Raw genomic sequence first — 21,121 nt, 5'->3', positions numbered from 1 at the left:
AAACACAAGCTCCTTAGCAATATGATACTTTGCATGAGTCAGTTCTTTTAACAGAATTATGTTGCTGGGAAATGTAGTATAAGGAAATAAGTGGTTGATACTAGCATGAGTGCTCTATTATGTAGAAAATAGCTGGATGATTACCATAAAGCTGTAGCTAAACAAAACAAATCTGTGTTCTGTCATTTAGCTCAAAAGTTGTAAATCTTTCCCCGTTTTTATTGCCACCTACATGGGTTTCAAAATCTCTCTTTCCTGAATCTTTCGAAAAAAGAACATAAAGAGAAAAATGCGTTAAAAAAGGTTAAAATATAAGCAGGAATATGAGCAGACTCAAAGGAAGAGGGAACTAAATGGTAGCTTTTGCTTTCCTCTGTAACAAAGTTAGACACTGGCAAAAGATTTTGATGTTTACCGAAAATGTTTTAATATTTACAATTAAGAAAAACTGCATATTCCAATTGGCTTCATTATTTTTTTCCTCTGAAGAGAAATAATGACATTCTATGTTTAGATACATAATAATATGGATATCTATATATCCCCGTATGTATCTATACCTTTATCTATAGATATAGATCCATCATTTATTTTGAAACTTTTTGAGCTCCAGCAATTACTGGCTTCTATAGGACTTTTTTCAAATGAATATTGTGCATGTGTATAGTAAAGAATAGGAAATTATTTTCAGAAAACAAGTATTAGAGGAAGAATTATTCTATGTCTAAAATGATAATTGCTTTATATCTGATCTGCACAGAAATCCCTTACCGAATTATTATATGATCTATAAAGTAGATAAGGAAATGAAAATTCAGAGAGGTTATGCAACAACTCCAAATAACAGATAGTACTTGGTGGAACAGAATTTCTACATATTTCTTACCACAAAGTTCATACTTTGTATTACACCAAGCTGCCTTTTGTATGTATATATCATAAACCACCACTACTAAAAAGAAAATCGATCACTGATGTTATTGTCAGATAATTTGCACAAGCCAATAATTGTTTAGCATGTGCCAATAAGGAGGGTAAAATCACTACTGATGGGTTTGTGACAAGCGCCTTCCTGTCCTGATGATTATCTATCAGTCAAAGTACAAATTAACCGTGTACACTTAGCATGGGTCTCTGTTCACTAAGCCATTTTGAGAATCCAGAGTAATTCATGTAGAATTACAAAATTATTTTTTTTTTGTAATTTTTTATTTTTCCTTCATGTATTCCGCCCCTATTTTGGCTTCTTAAAATATATACACAGAATCCTGACAATTTAGTCAGTAGTGCCACTTTTAGTCAATAGCGCCAGTCAGAAGTCAGTTTTACCCCAAGAAAAACTCTTCTCTATCACAAAGCCATAATTATGTTTTTGGCTTAAATATCTCTGTAGCTACTAAAAACTACTCGGTATAGTTTACTTCTTCAGTATCGTCCAAGTATTAATTATTGTGCATAGAGTTCTAAAAAACATGGGCACTTCAAGTCTACAAGACTATTCATATGTCCTCAATTAACAGGGTCTCAAATGCATGGAACACAAGATTAGTAATAAACAAAAGGGTATTTATTTAAACAAGAGGTAAAGTTCGTTATTCCAGAGGAGTAGCACATATATGCTGTAGAACATGAAATGAATAAATAATGCTTGCAACTTTGATCTACCACTAAAATTGGTCTGGTATCCACTGTTCATCTTTGAAGAGGTCACAGATTTAAATATATAAGTAACATCTATAAATGTTTTGCTTCCAGATTTAGGGAAAAAGAAAACCCTCTCCAAACATTTTCTTTGTATTGTTTTCCTCTAATAAAATGATTTAATAAATTCTGTAAATATGTAATAAACACTGGACTGCTTTGTAACAAAAATGTTACTTCTGATTTTAACAGCATACTACTAACATGCAATCTCCAAAAACCATTTAAAATGTGTAATTTTTACCTGTAAGAGTTTAAAGTGATAATTAAAATAATTTACAGTGAAAACATGACTTCAGAAACTTCATAATTAAATAAAAACTTACATGTAAGATTAATTATATGAACAAAAGTATACATTTCCCTCTGAAAGTTTGCTGAAACTTCCATGATGCTAAGACATGATTCACTGATTAAAGAAACTATGCCTAGACATTTTAATATTCTAATGAAAAAAATACATTGGAAAATACATGACCAAAATGAAAAGGAAATCAGAACATAGAGTTCAAATTAAAATCTGAGTCAGAGACTCAATCAGAAAGGACAAACTAGTTTTCAACTACTTGTCAGCTAGCATTAATTTTTAACAGAAAATTTGAATTGCAAATTGGTTTTTAATAGAATTAGATAGAAAAGAATAATGTAAAGAAATTATGGTAGACCTATCCAGGCCTCTAAATCCTGCTCTTTTTTTTTTCCATTTTCAATCTTAAGAATTTTTCTTTTTTAAATATAGGCTTTTAAATATTAAATATAGGGGATTGACCTAGCCAGGCCAAATATAGATGTAAAAATATTGGGAATTGGGACCATGGTGAAATCTCCTTTCCCCATTGGATCCATTCATAATTACATGCACCCATTGATTTACAAAGGGATGCCACTATTTGGAATTGAATCATGTTCCCCACAAGAGGCATGTCCAGGTCCCAACCCCTTACCCTGTGGGGTGAGCCCATTTGTAACTAGAACCTATAAAGATACTATTAATTAAGGTAGAGTGGGCCTTAGCCAATATAGCTGAAGTCCTTATAGGCAAAGGAAATTGGACACCGAGACCAAGAAGTTGGAAGTGAATGGAACACAAGAGGAAGAAGACACTACCATTTGCACTGCCATGTGATGGAAAGGCCAAGGATTCAAGGATCACCAGCTGCAAGCACCAAAATGCCATGCTCTTTGGAAAGAATGCATCAGTTTGCTGAGACTGCAATTTTGGACTTTTCCTAGCCTCAAAACCATAAGTCAATCAATTCCTATCATTTAAGCCAATTTATTGTGTGGTATTTGCTTTAGAATCTGGGAAAATAATGCAGAGACTTTCTGGGAAAATGCTTTAAATATGTTCAAAAATTGGGGTCAGAGAAATGACTATGCCAAATTTATAGGGTTCCAAAATAACAGGGGTTCTGTAATAACTTAGATGGACAGGAAACGGGCATGGCAAATCAGATTGAGGGGCAGAATGGAAATGGAATAGCGGCTCCAGTATCAATCCCAAAATTAGCCATATGGTGGCATGGGTGAACCACTGAAAGAAAAGTTTTATGTGTTGGTCTTCAGAGACTTCACTTGAGAAACACCAAAATAGTACTTTGAGCTCCAAGCAATTCAGGTGTAACCACAATTCCATCTCTAGCATCCATCCATATTCCTTTCACCAAGTAATAAACAAAATGAATGGTGTGTTTATCTTATCACATCAGAAGACAATCAGGAGACATTCCCAGTGAAATGTCAGGAGACATTTCTAGCACTAAAACCAGAGTAGCCTGTGGACTGAGTGATGCCAGGGGTATGAATGTCTCTTGGTTGCAGGAACCAGAGAACCCAGTGTGGGGAAGTACAGCTATTGATCCAGTGACTATAATGCCATTAATAGAAAAAGATGGGTATAAATTTATTAACAGTTACAGGATATATCTTGGATATACTTTGGGAACGTAGACCTTGGAGTTCCCAAATGTGAATTAGGAGGGGGATCTTGGAAGGGTTTGAAATTGCTATATGACCAGGTAAGAAGAAAGGACATGAAACATCTGTACATATGTGGAGGAAACAAACTCATTCTAGCATTGTATTGAAATTTTTGCAAGGTTTGCTTTTTAATCCTCAAATCTATTTCTGGTATTTGAGAAGTCCTATCTTTTCTACATATGAAAACTCTTTTTCTGAATGCATTTTGCATTGCACAGGGTTTTCTGGCCCCTTTGCTCTTTGTCAGTTCCTCAATTATGAGTTGAGTATAACGTGAATGTGTATGTGTATGAGTGTTTGTGTTTGATACATACAGGTCTTTCTAGCAGAATCTTCCACAAAAAGAGAAGAGATGTCTTCATCCACTCCTGCTTCATTTTTTGCGATACAAGTGTATGCTCCTGTGTCTTCATAGCGCACATTGCTTATGTGAACCTCACTGCCATTTGCTGAAAACAGAAGGCAAATGTAACATGTAAACCACAGTTTCAGTTTGGGTACAGTGCTTTCTGATTACACACTCAAACAGTTCTCCTAGCGTGTCCTAATTAAACTGTTTTCCTTCATACTTCCATGCTTTGGAGACATGCCAAATTATTCCCAAAGTATTCAAATGTTTCATAAACTGTGTTATCATTCTTTACAGAGAGTCCCAATAATATCTATCAATTCACACATTTTCTATTTTATAAACATTTCCTATTTCTTATCTTTCATATGAAGTATTTCAAGTTGATAACCATAATCTCACTTTATGCTATCCATATAAGATTCTGAATGTACTTTTCCTAAGCTTTGATAGAAGATTGAAATAATACCAATATGGCCGATTTATAGGGAAATACATATGAAAAGATATTTTCCTAAAGAATTTAATTGAACTACAACATGCAAGTACGATACTATTGCCATTCATCATGCTTATTACTGAGCTCCTATTATATGTGAGGAATTACCAGGTGAGAAGGATAGAAAGATAACACATGATTTCTGTCTGTAGTCTTTTGACAAAAATCTACCCAAAGTAACCTATTTAAAAGTGTAGAATGAGTATAACCAAAGGTTTGAGAAATTAATTCAACTTTTAAATCTTGGTAAGACAATATTTTAAGTTGGTCCCTGCATAATGAGATACATTCCTCAATGTGGAAATCAGGGTATAATTATTCATTTACCATATGTTCACAATATATTGGATGCTTTCACGTAACTTATCTCTCAGTCCTCACAAATATCAGATGAAGATTCCGAAACTCAAAAAAAAATAACAAACTCATGCTCTGAGAGTATGGTCTGGACTCTTGCTCTCTTTGACTCCAACACTGAGTGTGTTGTGGTCATTTGTTTAGTTTTCTTTTTTTCTCTTCTTTTCTTTCCCTCTGCGTGTGTGCTCCATGTTACCAAATAAAAAGAGCACCGTGTACAGAAGGATGGAATATGACTATTTGTGACCTGTAGCAGATGATATAGTTGGTGCAGCTGAGTTTATGGAAAGAAGGGTGGAAAATTAATAGGAAAAAAAAAAAAAAGACCATTACACCAGGTTGGGAATGTATGGATTTTGATGCAGCATGAATGTCAGCCCTAGGAGCTAGAGACCCTCAAGGGATGTGAGTGAGATATGGAGAAACAGTGGGCGTTTGTAGAGGAATAATCATTTTAATCGCTTGAACCCTTTTTTTCCCCTTATGCCTGTTTACTGCACACCCCCACTTCCCATTGCTTGTTGATAACCACTCTTGTAAAACAAGTTTTGGCAAATGCATTTGCTTTAAAAGGCCAGATAGTAAATATTATAGGTTTTGTGGACCATACGGTCTCTGTGGCAATGGCTCCAACCTGCCATAGTAGCAGAAAAGTAGCAATAGAAATATTTAGACACAGAGGTATGGCTACAACTTCTAAGAAAGCTTTATTTAAAAAGTCAGGGAGCAGACCAGATTTGGTCAGTGGGCCGTGGTTAGAGACCTTTGCTCTAGAGCTCTAAATAGAGGAAGTGAACGATATATTTAACCATGCATCTGCCTTGCCTTTTCCATGAAATAAGGCTCTCGAGCTAAGACATAGCTTTTCTTTCAAGACCCAAACACTTAACTCTAAATTCTCCAGATTTGGGTGATACTTCAAAAGAATGTGCTCCTTCTTCGAATGATCTCTTCCAAAGATTCTTATATGCTCTCTTAATCTATATGCCCCATTGTAGTTCTCTCCTCTGCCTAATCTAGTATCCTTCGATGATTTCCACTCTTATTAGAACCACCAATTCCCTCACCCATTTATCATGCAGCCACACCAGCCTTACTAAGCCTCAGCTCTAGAATAAGCAATATGTCTCTGCACCTGTGTAACTGGACGAGACTACTGCACAAGCAGATTTAAAAATTTTCAGATTCATAGTTTTCAGTTTGCAAGGTGTTAAATGCTACTTGTTTCTTCCTTTTGACTTTGACAAATGCATTCTATATCATACTTTACTTTTTTTTTTTTTTAACTTTTTGTATGCTGTATGGTGGGGGTCACATTTCATTCTTTTTTCATGTGAGTATCCCATTACCACAGCACCATTTGTTGAATTTTTTTTTCGTTTGTTCATTTGTTTTCTTTCTGTGTTTGCTTCTCTATTTTTTTGGGGGGAAGTACATGGTCCAGGAATTGAAACCCGGGTCTCCTGCATGGCAGGAGAGAATTCTACCACTGAACTCCCCTTGTACCATTCCCTCCCTTCCCCGGCACTTCACTTCTATTTCAAATTTTTACTCCTTGTTTGAAGTTTCCTACTGAAATATCAACATCCTCACTTTAAGTAAGTGACCTTGCTCTTTAAATCATAAAGTAAACAGAAGTGGTCAGAAAGTTAACACTAAAGCTTCTTTTCCTCATTTCCAAAGGAAATACTCTCTGTTTTATTGTGAGAAAAATTCCTCCTCATCTCTTGTTGATTTCTAACACTCTTTCTCCATCTTTCAATCTGCTTCACTATCTTCAACATCTTTCTCTCCCAGGTACTTGTCTTAGGCCCATAAATTGTCCAGTATAAAGAAACATCCCTATTGACCCTCACTCTCTTAAGCAGCGGCTACTACCTTCTTTTTTTGTATTTTCAAAATCTGGAAGGAGAATTTTATATTCCTTGCTTCCTTTTCATTCTAAACCCCTTGAAAATTGATTGCTATTGATGCTGTTCCTTCTACTATTGTAAGGACAAACTAATCACCAAGGCCTGTGAGCACATTTCAATGACCTTTCTGGATCACTCTATGCATGTGACATTGCTGAATTCTTTCCCTAGCTTTGATCATACTCTTATTTTGCTTCTGTAATACCATCATTTTCATGCCTGTCAAAAAAATTACATAACTATAATCTGATAATATGTAATCAGACTTAAAGCAACACGGAATTTCCTACTCCTATGTCCCCAGAAGTATTTCTTTGTCCTCCTTACTTGCCTTTTATTATTTGTCATATTTTCTTGAAACTTTACCTATTTTCTCCTGCCTTTAAAAATGACAATATCTGTTTTTCAAAGGCTTCCAATCTTTTAGTGTAACAATTTCCCCAAACTTGTTTTCTTGAAGCAAGAAAATAATATGCCTGTATAACATGATTTCCCATTAAATGGGAAAGATAAAATTAGGAGTTACTTAGTCTTTTATTCATTCTAATTTATGTTAATTCAACCAATCCTTTTCTTAGATTGTAGACCCTAAGAAGCAATAAGTAAATGTAAACTTGTACATTTGCTGGGTCTACTCATATTTATATAGTGATTCTTAGGGTTCAAGGTTTTAAAGTTCAAAAGTACCTTCACTGGGGGATACCCCTTTACAAGAAGCACCCAGCAGCAGCCAAGCCAGCTAAAGCCAAACGCCCCCCACCTGTGGGAGACATCTACTGAGAAGGGTGACACCAGTGCACCCACCCAAGTGTACTGTCTACCAGCCCTGGGGAAAGGGGAGGATAGAAGAAAGAGCTCCGAACAAAGAAGGAGGGTGGGGCAATATGGAAAACTCATTTATAAAAGCAAATGGCCCCACACTGCCTATTGCCTCTCACCCTCCATCTTTCTTTAATTGCAAGAGTTCCTGCAGGCTCCTTTCTCTGCAGGTACATTTAATACATTTCTTATCTATTACCCTATCAAAACAAAAAAAAGGTACAGTCACAAACATGTCTCTTTTGACTTAAAATAAAAGATAAAAGTTCTGAAAAGATTTATATACAAATGTATACCAATTACACTTATTCATTACTAACCTGGGATAATGAAAGAAACCTATGCTTATAGAAATAAAAAATATATATATTTTCACTTCTAGCAGCATGAATTGAAGGAATTTAAAATCCCAGTATAAGAAACATAATGTCTGTGCAACAAATGCATCAGTAGAGATTTGTCCTACTATTGACAATGGAAAGAAGGTTTGTGCATTCTTTAGTCACTAGTATCATCAGCATACTATAGACTATATCATATAGATGATACTAGTGACTAAAGAATGCACAAACCTTCTTTCCATTGTCAATAGTAGGACAAATCTTTACTGATGTATTTGTTGCACGGGCATTATGTTTCTTATACTGGGGTTTTAAATTCCTTCAATTCATGCTGCTAGAAGTGAATATATATATATATATTTTATTTCTATACGCATAGGTTTCTTTCATTATCCCTTACAAAATTGTCTGTTTTTTGTCATTTTAAACATACTTGGGATTTTTTTAATCTGTAAAATATCAATGAATGATTAGCTATATAGAAAACTTATATAACATATAAGATATGTATGAATATGTATATATGTAGAATGATTATATATTAAAATGCAGCAACTGCATAATTTGAAAATATAATGTACATTTGAAGTTCATTTAGTAATTTTGCAATTTATTCCTCTTTCTTCATTTACAACTAAGCTGCAAGGCATTCATTTAAAAACATTGTATATTATTGACACACTGTATAATACATATTTTAATGTTTTATTTAAACATTAAAACAGTCACTTCAGAAATGTATTTCTAAGAAGATATCCAGTTATTCTGTTTAGTGTATCTTCTATAATTCACAGTATTTCAAAGTTACATAATGTAGTATTTTACTTATCACCTAAATGATGACACAATTGATCATAGTGACAAGACTATTACTTAAAACATTAATACTTCTAAAGACTGTATTTCAAATGCAATGTATTAGTTAGAACCATATTTTTTCAGATTCATGGCATTGTGTTGCAACCAAGACTCATCTTTTATTCTTTCCAAATAATGTAAAATACTTTATACATTCTATTATGAAATTTCTATAGGATCCCTTGAGATAATCACTTGAGACAAATGTAATTAAAAGGCACCTTGAAGAGTGAGTTGTTTGGACAGCTTTGGTGTAATGTCAATTCCATTCTTCAGCCAGCCAAGTTGAGGGTTTGGTATTCCCTCTGCATGGCACCTAAGACTCGCAGTTACTCCAGGTTCCCTGGCTTGACTCTCTGGATAGACACGGATGACTGGAGGAACTAAAAAAGAAGAAATGGGAAAGAAAATGAATCCATGACAAATAGTCACTATTTGATTTTGCAAAAGCAAACAAACTTTGAACCATAAGAAAATTGTGAATAAAGATTTTGACAGAGAGAGAGAGACCTTAGTTTCCATGGTAGCTTGGAAGTTGTATGACCCCAGAAAATGTCATGTTATCTTAAACCATTCCTGTGGGTGTAGACGTATTGTAGGTGGGACCCTTTGATTAAGCTATTTCAACTTGGAAGTGACCCACCTCATTCAAGATGGGTCTTAATTCTTTTACTGGAGTCCTTTATAAGAGGATAAAACACATACAGAAGTTAAGAGAAGCTCAAAGAGAAAAAACCCAGAGAATTTCACAGAAAAAGGCACCAGAGAAGCTAAGAGAAAAAGGATCCAAAAAGTGAAACCAATGAACCCCAGGAGAGAAGGACCAGAAGAGCCTGTCATGTGCCTTCCTATGTGACAGAGAAACCCAAGCTCACTGGTGCCTGGTCTTCAGAAAAGTTATTGACCTATTAATGCCTTGATTTGGACATTTTCTTGGCCTTACAATTGTAAACTTGCAAGCTAACAGATCCACATTGTGAATAGCCAGTCCACTTCTGGCATATTGCATTCTGAGAGCTTTAGCAAACCAAAACAGTTTCCAAATTCTATTATTATCTACGGTGTGCCAGGGTTCTTTTTAGATAAGGCTTACTCAAGGACAGTGTCAGTGAATATAAAACACGAGCCTGGAATAGCTTGCTATTCCAGAATATAAGGTAATCACAAAGAATGATAAATATATTTATCAAAGGGATACAGAAACCAGTTCAGAGGGACTCCCATTAACCAAATATGGGACAATCTGAGCATTAAAATAAGTATAAATGGTAAAGGAGTAAAAGAATTAAATTAAATAGAATTTAAATTCTATTTAAATACTAAAATAGAAGAAATTCATAGTGATACAAATAAAAATATAAATAAAGCTTTTCCTTGCTATAACATGTTAAGTAATAAATATACAAGAATGATTGAGTCAGAAAAGAATCAATGAATGCTGAAATAAGTGGGTGAAAGTTTGATATGGAACAGGATGTTTATCAACACTCCAAATATCTCTCCACAAATTACTTATTAATACAAAAGGAAGACTAGGAACTTTATAGCAAAATTTTTAGTGAAGAATCATGGTTGATTACCATCTTAACTAATAATGAAAATAAACATCATCAATTTTTGGACAAACCCACATCATTTGCCTCCCGCTATGATCCACAGAGGATGTGCTATCACTGCTATGTAATCTTGAAAAGTGCATAGGAAATCTATTTAATTGTAAGAAGACAATGTACAAACCAGAATTGAGAGATATACTAAGAAATAACTACCTTGTGTATGAAGAAGTATTAGGGTGACAAAAGACAAAGTGTAACATCAGTGAAAATGACACAGAAGAGAACTCCAAAAGGCTGTCCCTCCATAAAAGCAGTGAATAAAGTATAAGAAAAAATGTCACAACCAAGGCTGCTATCCATATATTATCAAATATATTTAAAGCATATATGTAAGTTGCTGCAACCTAGAGCAAGGGATAAAGTTGGTGAACAACGTGGGCTACAGAAATAACCTTAGGATAAAAGTCTAGGGAATGAAATGCTTTGAGGAATAAAGGTTTTGAAAAGCTTCCACATATTCCTGGTAATCTAGAAGGTCATGTGCAAGGCCAGAGATAGATACATGCTCAGAAAAAAACTCAAGAAGACCTAAAGTTTTCACTCTGGCTGACCTCCATGTCCACATAAGGACAGAGTGAAGGTGAAGGCAAAGTTGTAAACTCCTGGATGAGTACTGAAGGCACTCTTCACACACACACAGAAAGTCCGTCAGCAAAGACTTGGAGATTCATTTCTTTTTTTTTTTTCCTTTGCTTCAGCAAACAGTGGGAATCGAACCGAGATTTGTTTTTTGTCTCAGACATTGAAAGAAATCTCTCTGAAATCAACAACTGACATCCAAGTTAATGGAACAGAAATGCCAGAGTTACACACAACAATAAATACAGAGTTTACAAAAGTAGTTCAGAAAAAGCTTTTATACAAATATCTTGAACAGCATCAGCAAACCCTGGATTGGGGGAGAATCTGGTTTCCAGAGTTGCCATGTTATAATACCGAAAATATTCGGTTTTCACAAAAAAACTTACAAGGCATGCAAAGAAAGAAGAAAGTATGGAAAATACTTAGTAAAAAAATAACAATATTAATAAAACTCCCTGAGGAAGCCAAGATATTTGACTGATAGAAAAACACTTTAAGCCATTAGTTAACTATGCTCAAGGAACTAGAAGAAAACATGTACAAATAACTACAGAAAATCTTGAGAAGACGTCTCATCAAAGAGAGAGATTATAAATACCTAGACAAAATTATTAAAAGAATCAAATAGAAATTCTGGAGAATAACAAACAATAAATACACAAAAAATGTACTGGAGAAGTTCAACAGGAGATATAAGCAGGCAGAAGAAACAATCAGTGAAGCTGAAGATGTGTATTGGGATAAAGTCTGAGGAAAGAAAGGAAAAGGAATGAAGAAAAATGAACAGAACCTAAGAAAACTGTGGACTACAATCTGGTGTACCAACGTATGCACAATGATAGTTTTGGAAAGAGAGTAGAGAGAGGAAGGGGTGTGATGACGGCTGAGAACTTCACAAAGTTGATGAAAGACATGACTCTACACATCCAAGAAGTTCAACAAAGTCAAACTAACAAAGTTCAAGAGACCCACACCAAGACACATTACAATCAAACTGTCAGAATACAAATGAAAAGGAGAATCCTGAAAGGAATATGAAAGATGCCACTCATCACATACAAAAGGTCATCAGTAAGATAAACAACTAATTTTTCACCAGAAAACATGTAGGCCACGAAACAGTGGACTGATGTTCAAAAGGGCTGAAAAGAAAGGTTGTCAACCAAGAATTCTACATCTGGAAGCACTATTTGTCAAAAATAAAGGAGAGATTGTAAAATTCTCAGATGAACAAAAACTGAGAGAGTTTGTACCTACTAGCAGGCTGGCTCTAGAGAAGTCTTAAAGCCAGTCCATCAGGCTTAAATGAAAGGACACTAGACAATAATTAGGGCCCATATGAAGAAATAAAGAACACTTGATAAAGACAAATACATAAGTAATTATAAAATTCAGTGGTCGGTAACCATTCTATTTTCCTATATTATTAAAAAGATAACTACATATAACAATGAGTACAAATCTACATTGCTGGACACATAATGTGTGAAGATGTAATATAAGAACAGTGTGAAAGAGAGTAGACCCATATAGAAGCAAAGTTTTTATTTTTTTCTAATAATATGGAAATTAAGTTGATATTCATTCAAGTGAGATTGTTGTAAATCAAGATACTAGCTATATTCTCCATGGCAACAACAAAGAAAAAAACTAAAATATATACAGTAAAAAAATGAGAAGGGACTAATAATGGCATATTAGAATATCTATCTACACTAAGACATTAGTAATGAAGGAGTTGTAGAATGAAAAATTTATGACATATAGACAATTAATAGAAAAATGGAAGAAGTAAATCCTTTCTTATCAGTAATTAAATTAGATGAAAATGGATTAAGCCACAAATAAGGCAGAGATAGGCAGAATGGATAAAGAAGCTTGACCTGACTATATGTTGTTTATATAAGACTCACCTTACGTTCAAAGACATAAATAAGTTGAGAGTGAAAGAAGAGAAAAAGATATTGCATGCAAGCAGTAACAAAAAGAGGTCAAGCAAAATAGACTCTAAGACAAACAACATTACATGTGACATTTTATAATAATAAAAAGGTCAATCCATCATGAAGATAAAATGATTATAAACATATGCAATGAACTAGAGTTGCAAAGTATATGAAGCAAGCCAGACAGAATTGAAGTGAGAAATAGACATTCAACAATAATAGTTGGTGACTTCAACACATTCCATTTCTGATAATATACAGACAAGGAGAAAATACAAATAAGGAAATCAAATACTGGAACAATATTATAAAACAACTAGACATAATAAAAATATATTGAACACACTATCGAACAAAGTAGAATGCATATTCTTCTCAAGTGTACATGGATAGCTCCAGGACAGCCCATATGTTAAGCCATAAAACAAGTTTCAATAAACCTAACATGACTTCAATGATATATATTATCTTCTTAAACCACAACAGCATGAAATTAGAAATCAATAACAATGAAATCTAGAAAATTCACAAATATGTGAAAATTATGCTCTTAAGTAACCAATGGGTCAATGGCAAAAGCACAAGGGAAGTGAGAAAATATTTTGGATGAGTGAACATGAAAATACAGCAAGGCAAAATGATTTTATTTACCTAAATGTTAACTGCCATTCATTTTATTAAATTGTCATAGATTATTCTATAGTTGTTATAAACTATAGAGTGGCAGGCTGATAAAGGTGGAGAAAACGTACCATACTCTCAAAGAACCCTTTGCTCAATAATGGGAATGACTGAACAAATGATTGTAATAAAACATTTTTTTTTTGCATGGGCAGGCACTGGGAAACGAACCCAGGTCTCTGGCATGGCAGGCGGGAACTTTGCCTGCAGAGCCCCCATGGCCCGGCCTGTAATACAACATTTTTAATCTCCTGCATTAGAGAAGGCAATGGCACAATGGTGACACAAACAAAAGAATGATTGAAAAAATTTAAAAGAAAATGTTTGAACTGAATTTTGGAATTATTTTAGGGGTATGGCAGGTAGGATAAATGGATGTGGTTGTAGGAGAGACACTCATAACAAGCATAATGCATTGTATCTCATTATTTCAGCAAGTGTAGACCTCTTGTTCATGAGTTGCATCCTAGGTAGTTTCATAAATGTCACCTGCAATTGTACTGAGAAAGAATTACATTTGACTCCAACAATCCTGTGAGAGAAGTCCTGTCTTCATTCAGTAAGCACATACATATCAACTACTTACTAATGCCAGGCATCCCTACAGTACTATAATTGCAGTTCTAGTGAACTCCATTTTGTGGCAAACAGTCCAAGTAACATGCAATTGCAAGTGATCATGCAGCTTAGATGTTTGAGAGTGAGAATGAAATGTGAATACATTATGACAAAAGGGCTCCACATTTTAATCATAATATCCCAAAGTTTTGTATCCTTTTCAAGGAAATTAATATACTAGCTCTAACAAAAATACTAAATATATTCACAATGAAAACATGCCATCCCAAATGGCTGGATTTTCAGATTGTAGAGGGTGATCCTTTTAAATATGTAATATTTACCATGCATATTATTTTTATGAAAATCTTTCCTGAGCAATATACAAACAACAGATTTTGAAACTTCTCTAATAATAAAATACTGCTGTATTTGGAGAAATTCAATGAAGTTTAGACTGAGACAAAAGACAAGTCTGAATTCCCACTCTACTATTATTTAGTTACATGACCTTGAGTATATTTTTTAATCTTGTTGAGCTTCCCGTTTACTTATATGTAAAATAAATATTACATATTGCAAGGTTCTGAAAATCAAATGGAATAATAAAAGTGAAATAACTTTGTAGCTTGTGAAGCCCACGGAATAAATTAAATAAAAATAAGTTCCCTGAAAGAAGGAGTTTCCCTTAATTTAATCATTGTATGCCCTGTACATAGCTGTGAGAACAAAGCACCAAAGAGTATAAAGTAGTCCACAGAATGTGGACTGTGGGATGATCTCAACTATCCTTTCTCACCCTCATCTTTTAGCATTTGCTCTTTAGAATGTCCAAGAGAGCATATGTATCCTGCATTGTCTTAGTAAGAATATGTCCTGATAAATAAGGAAAGAGACTCTAGTTCTCAGTCTAATAAATTTCTTCAGGAAATAGTCAAAAGTCAATGAGCAGAAAAATGTTTTCACCTGGGCCATCTTGCCATTTGGCTAATATATGGATATATATATATATATGTACATACTCTGAACTATTGATAACTTTTCACTGATCAGTATATCAATCAAGGATGAAAGGTCAGCAAGGAATCAAAGTCTCTCCTGGGGGCCTCAAATTCAGCCTGAAAGCTAATTTCACCATTCTTCTTTCAAGGATTGGAAGAGTCACTGAATATAAAATTTGATTATCTAATGAATAAGTGCCAGCATCTCAGATCTACTCAAACTATAAAAACGATGCAAACCAAGACCAGTTAGAGTTACCAGATCAGAATCCAGAAGCAACCTAGAAGCAACCTAGAAGCCTCACTTTCTTTCTTGGCTATACTTTAGAGATCTAAAACTTGACCCACAGAACTACAACACAGAAATGGGGGGGGGGGGAAGGTGGGGGGAAGGATGAGGTTCCTCAGAAATGCCCTATAATCCTTTGAGTTCACAGATGTAATTACACCTGGTGTGCTGCCTATAATATTCTCAGGAGTGGAAAAATAATAGGCTTTCAAAGGGCTGAGTCTCCTGACCACTGTGATGCAATCCTTCTCTCTCTCCTGGATGTAATTCAAAACAAAGGTAACGCACGCAATCAAACGTGTACCACAGAGATAGAGAATCAAAGTTCTGATTGTTTTCCCCACTGATGACTATTTAAGCAGTAGAAATGTCAAATATCAAGTATTTGCAAAAATGGTTTGTCTTCTAGTGACAGCTTCTTCTGATACATTTTGTTATATTTTATTTTATCGGAGGCAAAAAATAATTCATTTTTAGAGATATGTTAATTTTCTTATGGCAAATCCACATCAACCTTAGGATCTGGAGTAAAAAACCCTTTCAAATGCTGAGACAAATTTCCCAATTTGTTGATAACCAAGAAGCTAAGAAATGAGATTTTAAAAAAGACTCATATATATAGCCAGAGTGGATGGCAACTCTTCATAAATATTAAATAGATGAAACCGTATCTTGTCAAAGGTTCATAGTCAAATGCTTGCTCTAACAATTTTTGGAATTCCAAAAAGTTAAGAAACTCAAGCATATGTGAAAATTAGTTTGAAAGGAGCAACATGAGTCAACTCAATGAGAAAAGTAATTTTACATCATCTATATTAGAAAATACAGATGCTATACGGGCCATCTACAATAACACTAATACGCTCCAAAGGGCACTTTTTCAAATACGGTCTTCAATTTTCCCCTCAATTTCTGGCTCCTTTGACTTTATGGATGTCCTCAAGAATGGATTGAAAGAAAAGTTGTGAACAATAATTTTTAGTCATATTGAACTTTTATGCTCAGATAATATAATTTTGGAAAAGTAACAGTACTTTTTAATACTATGATTCTCATTTTATCTATTGGCTTTAAGTTATGGTCTGAAAAGGATCTGTTAATTCACAGATTAGAACTGAAGAATCAGAATTGAAGGATAAGTGATTGGCATAAGAACTATTTAACCTCAGTGACAAGCTACACATTTAAAAGTAGGTTACTTTTTCAGAGATACTGTATTATGAAATATAAATGAGGATTGATGGCAGCTTGAATTAAAAAGTCAATAATCCTCCAGAGAACATTTCAAACCATTTGTTACAGTCATTTTTAGTTAAGTAGTGCACTATATGAACTTGGTTTTTTCCTTTCTATTGGCAATGCATGAAATGAGAAACTATGAAAACCACCAAAAGGTTTTCCAAACAGATTTAAAATACACCAGAAACAAAAGAACAACAACGGTATAGTCACCTTTAGAAAATGCTTATAAGAAAACAGGGGTCTAGATTGCAAGCTTTTAGAGCAGACACATTAAGTCTGGAGTGGTGATTATTATCTCTGGATTTCAAGAAGCTGTTTTATATACATATACATATATATATACATACATATATATATATATATATATATATATATAAAACTTGATCATTAGAGAGAAGAAGGAAACCAATCAGGCTGGGGTTAAAGTAATTCACCAACACAGGGGTAAGGAAGACGGTGACTATATTTTAGAACCACACATACTCTTTCAGACCAAAGGAAGAAAGATTTATTTGGTCTGGAACCGCAATTTTCCGTAGCACATAATCTAACTCAACTTAACTGTACAGCTGATTTGAACAACTGAAACACAGGGAGCCCAGAATAAGAAAGAGGGAAAGAGGACCTTTACTCCTGAATAGATTGTAATGCCTGGATACATTCTAAAGTATATTAAACAGATAATCAAAAAGTATTGGCAAAGTCCCTTGAGGGATGGGAGAAAGAATATGGAAGTATTAAACCTTACCATCAGGGAATTATCTGATACTGTTCAAATTTTAGGGACACCTAAATCAATAGGCTATGCCCTCGATCATGAGGCTTACTTGTGTGAAGCTTATGTAGGTAGTGGAAGAGCTTAGACTACCTATAGGCATGCCTGAGTTACTTCTGGAGGACCTCTGTTGTTGCTCATATATGGCCTCACTCTCTAAGTGAAATCATTGCCCTCCCCACTACATGGGACATGACATCCAGGGGTGAAAGTCTCCCTGGCAATGTGGGAGGTGACTCCGAGGGATGAATCTCATCTTGGCATGGTGGGATCAACAATTACATCCGGACCAAAAGGGGGAAAAGAAGTGTAGCTAATAAAGTATTAGTGGCAGAGAGAGTTCAAATACAGTTGAGAGGCTACTCTGGAGTTTGCTTTTATGCAAGCTTCAGTTAGGCACTGCTTCCTATCATAACCTACCAAACCCCAACCAGGATCATTCCAGCCAATCTTAAAGAGTACCCCAGGCAATATATAAGATTCCATAAAGATTCCATGCTCTAGAGTAACTCTCCAGAAACCTACAACCTCCAGATGGGACCCCTAGTCCAGGTAAGTCCTGAAAGCTAGAGGGCCCAGCCTCTCCAGAATATTAGATAATTCCATCTCCTTACCCCATATTGGCTATAGATCCTTCCCTTCCACTATGGAAAATTTAGAATGGCCATAACCCAAATACCCCTAAAGAGAGGGATGAAAAGATCAAAGATGATGGTGGAGTTATACAGGGAAGATAGGATTTAACAAATGAATATGAATGCTGAATCATTAAATTGATATCTCTTTTAGTCTCCAATATTGTAGAGCAGCTAAAAGTATAAACCTAAAATTGTGGTATTGCAACCCATATCAAACTCTGAAATGTGTTCTACAACAACTGTGGTGCCGTGCCTTGAAATTTATTGCTTTTTTGTATATTTGTTATTTTTCACAAAAAAAGAAAGAAAATAGTTCGGTTGTGGAGATAAAAAAAATATTTATGCCTTCTAGCCTCCTATATTCTGGAGCAGCTAGAAGGAAAAATCTGAGATGATGGTATCATACCCCATGACAAACTCTGGGATCTGTCTTGTATCTATTTGTTGAAGAGTGTTTTGAAAACTATTGCTATTTTGCTTCTTTGCTTTGTATATATGTCATATTATACAATAAAAAGTTTAACAAATCCAATTTACATATAATATGAAAATCTTCAAATGATGTTCCTAATATTCAAGCAAAGATGATATTAAAGGCAAGCTTCTATACACTGAATATTATTTCCTAATAATATTCATTGTTTACTAAAATAATTCAGTAACTGTTTTTGATTGAAACAGTTTAAACTGATAGGTTTTATTCATATCATTTTAATATATTTGTATCTATTATCCATTCATTTTTTAAATTCACTATTTCATTTATATGTAAATATTTATAAATTCATGTATATATAAACAACCATGTAAAATAGTTGAGATATATGTTATTCAAATACATTCCATAAATTATAATCAAAGAAGTTTCTGTCATTTAAAATGGGAGTGAAAGCTGTAAGTTAGAGAAAGCTTGTTTTCTTTTTTGGTAACTTTTTGAATAGAAGACATGCCAAATTGACTTTGTTTTTATTCCCTTAGGGAAATCATAAAACTATCTAAGGATTCCATTTGTAATTTTATTAAAATATCTGCCTAAACATTTTGTGTTTGATTTCGTGCACAAAATCAAAAGTTTTGACTCATCATATGATTGATGAATTCAGACATCTAAGGAGGCTTTTACTTGGTTGGACCATGTGGTCCATCTTATCAAACTCTCTTACATGTTGCTTTTTGGATGGTTAAATTAATATTTAATCAATTACATACATCAATGAATTTAAAAATTAATACACATTAATATACAAAATAGTTTAATGAATATAAAACTGACATGTTATATTCTTTGTAGATAGAGTGATGTACATAGCTTGTCTGTTTTCCCTTTACCTCTTTTAACTAGAAAAAGACATTTTAGGTAATCCTTCTGGTTCTCTGAAGTTGGATTAAAATTTTCTATACTTTAAAAATGAACTAGGAAAATGTCGAATATAAAAAAAGTGATACAAGAGGATATAAACATATGAATTTTATTTAAGAATGAAATTTAAGCAATGTATGAAATCTTATTTCTTTGTTTTGAATTTCAAGATAAAAATGTACAGATATTTATTAACTTCTGAGCACAGCACATTGTGCGAGATGACTTTCTCTCTTGTCTCTTACATTCTTTCTTTTCCATATTAACAAGTGTAGTGGGTGCTGAATTCAGGTTTTGAAATTAGCCAAATGAGCACTGCAAAAATGCGTTCCTGCTTAAATCATATCATCTGGCCTTGTTCATAAAATAAATGTCTCTACAAATGCATCTTCTGGACTTTCACTGGTTGGAATCCAAATGTTGATTGTGAGAATTTGACTTTTAGAAGTAATTATAGAATGTATTTGAGATCCTCAAAAAAAAGTGTTTTTAAAAAGTAAAGGTCAAATAAATTGACAGTTTTTTTTGTAGGTTAATAATTCATCTCAAATGCACATAATATCTCAGGAAACTTAACTTCTTTCTATTGCTCAGATAAGGAATAATCATATAACTAGGTTAATAAATGCAATAAAATTGTAATTCATTTATCTAGAAGATCTCAGATCATAAAGTAGAAATAGGCACTGATATGGAGGACTAGTTGCTTAAAGAATACATACATAAGGCTACTACATTTTAAGTCACAGAAATTTACAGGTGAAGGTGGGGTTCTGATACACAAAAATACTAAAATTAGAAATCACAAAGGTAGATAAGCTATGAAAATGCAATGTAATTCATATATTTACATTTCCTTTCGTCTTTTCTTCAGGAAACTTTGGGGTCTATATGGAATGAGTTGATAACATTTATCAAGTCAATACCAAAATGCACTTAAGAATAATAAATAAATAAGCATAAATCTGAGCAAGGGTAGATAACATAGTACTCAACAGCCCATAAAACTTCATTGTTTTATAATACTAGGGAAGGGGGAAATCAATCTCTATAATGCTAAAACTTGCTTTTCTTTTTTTTTTTTTCTTCATTCCTTGTCCCTGCCTTCCTTTAGAAGTTGTTTCACTATTGCTAGAGAGTTGGGTACTTTGGATGCTTGATGTTAGTCAGAAGGCAGAGATCACTTACCCAACAGAGTGACTTCATTCTAGCTAAAATTAAAATAAATTTAAGGTGAATGTCAGATCACCAGTAAGTAAGTAACTGAGCACCGGGTATTTTTTTCTTCTTCTGGATGCCATTATCATATATTCTGCTGAAGAATTCTATCACTGTTCTTCCAAATATTACTCACACAGCTGCAACTGTTAGAAAAGGTTCTAAGAAAACTTGAGGGTTGGAATATAAATGTCTCTGAAGCAGGGCTGACTCACAGCAGCATCTGGATTGCTCTGTTTGTATTATGACATCCCTTGTCATTAAAGCAACTTTCCTATGAAAAATTACAGACTGGGTTTAATAAATATTTTAAATGCTACTGAGCTTATCCAATGCCTTTTGTCTCTGACATTATTAAAGCCATCAATTTCTCTTTAACTTTGTCCCAAAGCAGTCTT

At 34.0% G+C, this 21,121-nt stretch overlaps 1 protein-coding gene across 9 annotated transcripts in view; it reads right to left on the bottom strand.

Moving 5' to 3' along the window:
- FSTL5 (follistatin like 5) overlaps positions 1–21,121 on the bottom strand; it is an 875,733-nt gene that overhangs the window by 201,911 nt on the left and 652,701 nt on the right. For all 9 annotated transcript variants that reach the window (XM_077139637.1, XM_077139631.1, XM_077139629.1 and 6 more), the window contains 2 exons: positions 9,039–9,200; positions 3,996–4,130 (listed from right to left, as the gene is read on the bottom strand). In XM_077139637.1, the coding sequence (XP_076995752.1) occupies positions 3,996–4,130; positions 9,039–9,200 (297 nt within the window). The remainder of the gene's footprint in view (positions 1–3,995; positions 4,131–9,038; positions 9,201–21,121) is intronic.

The sequence above is a fragment of the Tamandua tetradactyla genome, chromosome 22, assembly GCF_023851605.1.
Source record: "Tamandua tetradactyla isolate mTamTet1 chromosome 22, mTamTet1.pri, whole genome shotgun sequence".
NCBI lineage: Eukaryota > Metazoa > Chordata > Mammalia > Pilosa > Myrmecophagidae > Tamandua > Tamandua tetradactyla.
Note: the sequence above shows the minus strand (reverse complement) of the source record. Positions and strands in the feature narration are given on the sequence as shown.